Raw genomic sequence first — 8,752 nt, forward strand, 5'->3', positions numbered from 1 at the left:
ATCTGCTTTACCAGAAATCAGTGTACGAAATGCAAAAGGTCATGAAAGGTTTATTTTACTGTAATCATAAGTCCAATGATGCAACTGGTGAAGGTTTGGTAGTGAATTATTAGCAGTGCTGGTGGCAATTTAATTAATGAAAACCATGAGTTAGTGGTGGAGCCAGTGGTAGTCTCTAGGGTGCCAATGATGATTACTATAAGGCTGCATCATGTTTCCAGCAATACTCTTGAAGCTTGCAATGGTAATGGGAATAATCAGGATTCGTTATAAATTACAGGTATGCATGATAGAAGATTGTAAAGTTGGACAGGCAGCCATACAAGAAAAGACAAAATAAGAAACAAAATCATAAGTAATAAGGTTACAATAATGCCTATTGAAGATAAGATGTGGGAGTCACGATTTAGATGGTTTGGATATGTGAGAAAAAAGACTAATAGATGCAAGTCATGCAATTGTAAGGTGGGTGGATGAAATAGAGAGAGCTTGTGGCACAAGAGGGAGAAGATGATCAAAGCAAACTTAGTGGAAAACCCTTTAAGATGACACATGCTATAACGGCCTTACAAAGGATACGGCTGTGGATAGAGATGGTTGGAGGTCTAGAACTCATGTAGCTGATCCAAGTTAGTGGGATTAAGGCTGGTGATTGTTGTTTTAGGTATGATACAGGACAACAGCTAAAGGTTATTGTGAAGAAGGGATCCTACCACTCAGGTTCTTATTCTGCTTTTCAACTAACACACTAACAGCAGTAGTCCAGATGCTACCACTCAGGGTCTTATTCTGTTTCTCAATCCTTACCAGAAGATTGCAATTAAGTTCCATTTCATTAAGGATTTTAATCCCCCTTTATGAAATGCCATCTTTAGGTTTGGGAGAAAATTTTGTACCCTCAGGAGTACAACACAAACCAAAACAGGTTGCAGGGGGCACTGTAATTCTAGCCTCACAAAATGCACCAGTATAAAAGATTTTTGGCCACTTAAGAATTGTTCTATAACAACCTGTTTCACGACCTCTTTGCGAACATGCTTGTGATACTCGGGCGACCTATACATCTGGTCTGAGAGAGCACGAAACTGCCAAAAGAAAAAGAGAATTGAATAAACATCTAATTAAAAAATAGTTACTACATAACTGCACAAACCTGACAATTGTCTATAATACGAATTATTACAGAACCGCACAAACCTGACAATTGCCATCCCCAGAGACCTTCACTTCATACAAACCATAAACGTTTAATCTGGAAAAAGAGAGAAAAGAAAACCACCTATTACCTTATTTTAAGAAAAAAAAAGAGCTAAGATTATTAACACAATGATACATAGCTACCTCACTTAAAAACACAAGCTACATAATTTAAATAAAGAAAGCATGAAACTGTGGTTCCTGAAGCCCTGTTAGGCACACTCATTTGAAGCTTTGGGTTCATGAACAATTGCATCAAAAGGATAAGAACAAACATAGATGGATTGAACAGAAATAATCTCTTTCTGAAACAAGCACATTTGCATGAGCATATGTTTATCACACCCACACATAAGGGGGAGTGAGTTGAGGGGTTATATTCTACACAAACCCCTCTTCCCAAAGGGGCTGATTTGGTAAATTTGACTTCATAGGTAACATTTGAGGAAGAATAGTGATCTTAAGAAACTGAAAGTAGTCCTGAAAACAAATTATTTATGACACCCACGCACCCAACCCTTGCTGTATATTCATAGACTAACAAGATCTGACATGATTTATAGGTAATAATTTAACAAAGAATGACTAGCAAGATCTCACATCATTTATAGGTAACAATTTAACAAAGAATGATAATTCTATAGTAATAATATAGAAAAGAAGCATGTTGAATGCCTGAAAAATAAGGAATGGGAAGGACAATGCATTTATTGAAAGCACTTGAGACTTCTAACTCTTTCTCATGCAATGAAAGCTATCTCTAGAGTCAGCTGCCTTGCTGAGTTGGTTTTCTTTTTCTCGATATGTAAATAAGATGGATTTATTGAATCACATCCAATTTAGATGCCCAAGTGGACTTATTTTGAAAAGTTATTGATGTATATAAAGATATATATATGTGTGTGTGTGTGTGTGTGTGTGTGTGTGTGTGTGTGTGTAATATAGAACTTAGCTTTAGGGAGGAAAGAGAGAAAGAAAAGGAAAAAGGCAATAATTGGCAGATTAGGGAGTGTCTTTTCTATAATTGAAGCCTCTGAAGCAAACTTTCTATTGAGTAAGATTCAGAAGGAGAGGTTTAGGAATAGATAATATTCTTATTAAGGTCTAGAAGTGCCTGGGAGATGTAGGTCTGGTTTGGTCAAAAAGACTATTGAATGAAATTCAAGAACTAAGAACCATACCAATCGTGTGGAGGAAAAGTCATATAATAACTTTATATAGAAACAAGGGGGATATACTAATTATAAAACTACCATACCAAGAAATTAACAAAATCCAAGATGAAAGAAAGAAAAATGTCAGAAAACCAATTTCAGTTTATGGCTAAAGGATGAATAATCAATTTGTCAAATAAGGAGAAAGAGAATAAAGATTTCATATGGTTTGAACATTCTTGAAGAAACCTATATTAAGGTTCCTTAGGAATTAACATGGAAGAATTTGCACAGAACACACACACACACACACACACACACACACAGAAGAACATATATTGTTGAAGTGATAAAAGATTTATGGAGCCACAACAATAGTGACACAAGCCATAAAGGAAATCAATGCATTAAGCCCGCATCATTTTCATTAATTATTTATGGATGAAATAAGTACCATGATATTTGCTCTTTATTAATGGTTATTGTTTTAGTGGATTAATGAAGTATGGTAAATGCTATAAAATATAACTTTGGAGCAACAACCAAGAGAAAAGAGGGTTCTATGTAAATAAGACTAACTAGAAGCGCAACCAATTGAATAAGGCACTAAATATTCAGAGGCCTCGGGAGGGTCAGCTGTACACTTATCCCCTCATGGAAAGAAATGTTTTCTGTCATTTGAGGACACAATGGAAGAACGTCCACCATCACTACAAGGTACCCTCCAGACAAATACGAAGAAAAGCTTAACTGAAAAACTTAAGAATTAATGGTGTGGTAGTTGGTACAAAGTACAGAAAGTGAATAACTTCATACTTGTGTCAACATACACAAGGAAGAAGAATTCATATAGTGGACTAAGTAATCAATCTCTAGGCAGCATGTGCAATTAATATTAAATAAAGCAAAATGCAGTGAGAGAGTATTAGTCCATGACACTAAACATGATTGTGACTTTCAACTACAAGTCTAAATCTATCCCGACAGAGAGAGAGATAGGGGGGGGGGGAGATAGAGAGCTAGCTCTAACCCTTACTGTTAGCAATCTCCCAATCCCATGTAAAAGAGCAGCCGCCAAATTCTACAGCCCATCCTTTTTAAGAAACATTTGACAACATGCAAATTTTGTAACTTTTGAGTCTATAAGGTTCTAAGATTCCAGAATTCATTTATAGGAGTGGGAAAAAAAAAATCATACTGTGACTTAGTGATTAAACAAAATATCAGATGTCTACATTCTTTGGTGCACTTTTTTTTCCAGAGAAAAGACAGCTTCAAGACCCTAATAGTTTAGAGCCTAGTTAAAAATATGATGTGATCTAAATCTTATTTTCAGAAACTAAAAAAGAATATGCAATACATAAAAAAACTTTAGCAATAAAAGTATAACTTTGCAACTAACATATGAGACATACCTCTGCAGCAACCGTTGGTGATCCAAACTAGCATCATTCACATTGGGGATGAATGAATTTATTCTTGGGATATGCTGAAAATTTTCAGAAATACCAACATTAGTAAAATATTTACAAGAGGTCATTACAAAACTGAAAACCTCTAGTAAAACTATAAGAGAACTACACATTCTTTTTTATGCAATTACTACACATTAATAAAAAGAATACACAGCTTGCTACCAAGGACAAACTATCCCAAAAGTTTTCTTTTAAATCAACACCCATGAGTAACATTTGGGTGTGAATATGCCAAATGATGCTTATTTCACAAATACCATCAAATTCCAAGGTAGCAGCATTCTTGACTTCAAAGCATAACCTGAAATAGTTTGAAACCTTGGAGTTCTATATAGTATTCAATTAGAAAATATACTAAACCATCAAACGGTGACTGAATAAGAAAAAAAAATGCAAATCAAAAGCAAAGGATGATGGCCTCAATTTGCATCTTAGTTCAGTTATTTGATGTTAAATAAGTTGATAACAAAATAGCCAAAATGCACAACAAATCAAGAATCACTTGCCACAATTTTAGTACACAACCTTTTACATTAATCATTAGGTCAATTACAATTATGTAAAATAAATATTATTTGAATGCCAACTGTATTCCTTGGTTAACGAGTTGATAGCTTTAGGTCCAAACCCAGGACCCAAGAGCAAAGTTGCAATGTGAAGGCACGGGCACCATAAAAGCACTTAGTTGACATACGAGAAGGCTCTGAAAATTGGAAAAGAAAAATACAACAAAGTTCTTCCGCCATCTGGCCAAAAACAAAATTGATAAAAAAAAACTCGAGGAGTATGTGCAAACATTATACCCGAAAGCAGGCTTGGACTTCAAACATTAAATAATAAGAATTGCTTCTGCTGTGGATTTTAGTTTAATAAAGCATGAAAAAGGTCACTTTCAGTAAAGTGAAAAACAGATTTCTCATATTCATTTTACTTTTCTCTTTCATGTCAATCACTTTGCTAGTTAAAGGTTAACTTTGCAAATTGATGAATATCTAAGTTTTATGACAGATGGACACTTCTATAACGTGTTATATTCAGGAGGAAACAGAAACTCATTGGACTTCTATCCCTGATAACAAATTGTTAAATTTTCTAAACTGTCATAAACACTTGTATCTAACCAGGTAAGAGATTTGCATCTCTCATATGTCACCTTATGCATATAATTTGAGTTTGTGATTGCATCATGGATAAGATGGTTTTCTTTCTATATCATATTCATGTGTCACTTCTAGAATCTCCTTGCAAGAAATAGATAGGTGATCAGTACACAGCGGACAATCTTTATGTTAAATTTGTTTTTGAGTTTTTGGGCAGGGTGTTATGGTCACTGGTCTTATGGGATGGTGCTTTCCTATGTTGCATTAGCTTACATCAAATTTAGCAGGATCTCGGTAAAGTTCCTAGCATGGTTCTCACATATTTAACAAAGTAAAGATACTAAAACTGCTTCACACGTACAACAGTTGTAGATAATACTACCCTAGAAAGTTGCTCCTTGTAATTCTATTCATTTATGATCAGCATGTTTCTCATGGTCAAGTTGGGCATGCTCATAACGTGACATGAACTTGAAATTGGTGTCACCTTCATTACAGTGTCAAGAAATCTGTAACCGGTAAGTGGTAATTACTTGAGTGAAGCTTATTATTGCACTTGATTCTGACTTTTCTTTCGTTTCTCTTCATCACTTGAAGAAGCTCGAGGTTGTGTGAAGTTATATAATGAGAAATGGAACTGAGAGCATGGGTGAATGTTCTAGCTCTACTTCATTAAGCAGTCAGCAGGATGTTAAGTTAAATGGTGCAGTGGAAGAAACTACAATGACTTGAAAACACATCATACATACAATCCTGAATGTGAGAACACTGCAGGCATGGCTTAGTTTTTTGATAATTCACATAACCCATGGACATTCTTATCACTGATGTGCAAGTGGTAATGGGAGAGAGAAATTCTTTAATTAGCACGTAAAAGAATTCCAACTGAATCCCCGAGGACATATTTATCTCGAAAAACTTAATCTGAAAGCAGCGAAATTCTAAATCAGAAGAGACCAGAGCCAATCAATAATCTTACAGGAACTGGTGCAAGGTTGGAAAGTCGTCGACCAACTGCCCCATCTAATTTTGCATACTCTTCAGACAGTACAACAGCAATCATCCTATCATCATCAACATCCCGTTGACTGCTTAATGAAGTTGAGCTAGAAGATTCACCCATGCTCTCAGTTCCAGTTCTCATGATGTAACTTCACCCTACGTTGAGCTTCTTCAAGTGATGAACAGAAAAAAAATAAAAGTTAGAACCAAGTGCAATAATAAGCTTCACTAGAGTAATTACTGCCTCCCACACATGGATTCCTTGACACTATAATTAAGGTGACACCTATTTTGAAGTTCATGTCAGGTTATGAGCATGCACAAGTTAGCCATGAAAAACATGGTGATCATAAATGAATAGAATTACAGAGAGAAACTTCCCAGGGCGGCATCATCTACAACTGTTGAATCTGTGGGAATTGTTTTAGTATTGTTTACATTGTTAAATATGTGAAAACCATCTTATGAACTTTACTGAGATCCTCCTAAATTTGATGCAAGTTAGTGCAACATGAGAGAGCACCACAACAGAAGACAAGTCATGATGACACCCTGAGAAAAGAGAAACTGAAACTCAAAAACAATTTTAACATAAAGAGGGTCTGCATTGTACTGGTCAAATATCTAATTTCTTGCCAAGAGACTCTACAAGTAAAACATGAACATAAATAGAAAGACAACCATCACATCCTTTATGCAGTCACAAATTCAAATTATGTGCAGAAAGAGGCATACAAGAGCAAATCTATTACCTGGTTAGATACAATTGTTTATGACAGTTTAAAAAAAATCAACAATTTTTTACTAGACTGGATCACAATGTCCCGGGATAAATCATAAATGAGAGAAAAACTAAAGCAGAAACAGCCTACTCTACCCTTGCAACAAAGTGAAAACAATCCTGTAAGGGCATGGGCAATTCAGCCATGAAGAAAGGATGCCAAAAGAATAAATCAATATTAAGAGACACGGGTATCACCCAGACTGTTCATGAGACTGGTGCATGATTAAATTCAGCATAAACGTCCACTCCAGGAATTTCAGTATCTCAGCCGATCAAATTTGGTCAACACCCTTTGCAAAACAGTGGAAATTAGGCAAGGGTAATGTCATCTTATGCCGAAGACTAGGATTTTTTTTTTTTCACTGGAAAATGAATTGCCAAAACATCAAGAGATCTTACATGTATAATTTTTTATGCATAAGTGATCCCCCTATGAAATTAAAGTACTTACATGTTTAACAGTTCCCTCTCTTAAATATGCTCTTTCTTGATAATATATGAAGTATTTGTTTAGCCCTTTCTAGAAAAAGCTCCCTCTCTCTATGAACTTGAATCGAAAGCACTGCTCAACTGTCTACTTTGCTGCTCAGCAGTAGGAGTGTGCAGTAATGCGTCTGTAAACAAAAGAGCCAGTAATGATTGATGTTTTGAGTGGCAAAGAAGTTGCTCACAGGGAATAATTGAAATTTAAAACACAAGTAGCAAAATTGGAACAAATTATGCATGCCAGAAACAAAATCTAGAATCCAGCTTTTATTATATTATTAGAATTTAGAAGATTCTCCTCATTTTTCCATTCCTTTTTGTAACTCTTTGACTTTCCTGCAGAAAGCCAAGTTCCAAATAGGCCAGGGGTCAGTAAGGATTGGGAAAAAAGAAAAGGTGGAGGCAGACTATAGAACCCCAAACAGCTAAATTGAGTAACAAGTTAACCCCTATAATAGAAATACCAGGGTTCAAACATATCACAGAAGGGAATTAGCCTTCTTCAAGAATCCGAATCACAAAATAGCTCAATCCTTTACATAGCTACAATATATCCAGCTGATCATAATATAGGTAAATAATTAAAAACTGAGGAGAAAAATAGAAAAGTGCAATATAGTGCTTACCTGCGACTACAGAAACAGAAAAATCCGTGAAATGTGGGCATTCCAATCAAAACGAACTATTCAAACAGAAAAAGAAACACAAGTCTCGGATGTTGAACTTGCATCATAGTTTCAATCTCCAAACACAGTAACAAGAACATTTTAATTATCTTGCAAACAGCCAATCCTACCAAACCCTAAACCTTAAACGAAGTTCAGTAAAATGCAAGCAATCCTACCAAAACCTACAAAGCCAAAGAGAAAACGAAAAAGAAGCCTTGGAGCTTGAATTTACATTGCAGAATTTAATCTCCAAACACAAACGAGAACTTTTTAATTTCCTTACGAATTCCAATGGATGAACTTCTATGCCAATTTTTATAGGTCAAAAACTTACGCAAGACAACAGAAACAGAAAAATTCGGTGAAATGAAGGCAATCCGATCAACCTACAAAAACCTATAGAAAAAAGAAAAAGAAGTGTTGGATCTAGAATCCGTACCACAAAGTTTAATCTCCATTGCAACAAGATCATTTTAATTACCTTGAGAATTGCAATCGATGCGGTTCTACGCCGATTCAAATAGGTAAACAATAAAAAATTTAATGGGAGTATAACAGATTCCTTATGCGCGACTACAGAAACAGAAAATTTCAGTAAAATGCAGGCAATCCGATCAAAACCTACTAATTCTAACAGAAACAGAAAAAGAAGCCTTTGATCTTGAATTCGCATCACAGGAACAAAAATAATTCAATTACCTGGCGATTGCAATGGATGAACTTCTACGTTAATTTTGATCGGGACGCGTTATCGTACACACTAGAGAAAAGAGAAGCGATCCTCAGACGGGGATCAGAATCGGCAGATGATCAAACTATCCAACTTTGCGTGCGAAATTTCTGATGTCGGTACAGTTAGGACTTGTATTGTATTACGGTAGTTGGT

At 35.5% G+C, this 8,752-nt stretch overlaps 1 protein-coding gene across 4 annotated transcripts in view; it reads right to left on the bottom strand.

The window, feature by feature from the left end:
* Positions 1-8,752, bottom strand: part of LOC127793489 (OVARIAN TUMOR DOMAIN-containing deubiquitinating enzyme 12-like) — an 11,181-nt gene extending 2,429 nt beyond the window's left edge. The window contains exons 1-6 of one of the 4 annotated variants that reach the window (XM_052324237.1): positions 8,566-8,752; positions 7,164-7,326; positions 5,906-6,094; positions 3,767-3,840; positions 1,198-1,252; positions 1,011-1,085 (exon numbers count right to left, since the gene is read on the bottom strand). In XM_052324237.1, the coding sequence (XP_052180197.1) occupies positions 1,011-1,085; positions 1,198-1,252; positions 3,767-3,840; positions 5,906-6,070 (369 nt within the window). In that variant the 5' untranslated portion in view covers positions 6,071-6,094; positions 7,164-7,326; positions 8,566-8,752. Of the gene's footprint in view, positions 1-1,010; positions 1,086-1,197; positions 1,253-3,766; positions 3,841-5,905; positions 6,098-7,163; positions 7,327-8,565 lie in introns of all 4 variants that reach the window. The other 3 variants (XM_052324235.1, XM_052324238.1, XM_052324236.1) reach the window with 3 other exon arrangements.

This window comes from Diospyros lotus, unplaced genomic scaffold, assembly GCF_014633365.1.
Source record: "Diospyros lotus cultivar Yz01 unplaced genomic scaffold, ASM1463336v1 tig00010963_1, whole genome shotgun sequence".
Classification (NCBI taxonomy): Eukaryota; Viridiplantae; Streptophyta; class Magnoliopsida; order Ericales; family Ebenaceae; genus Diospyros; species Diospyros lotus.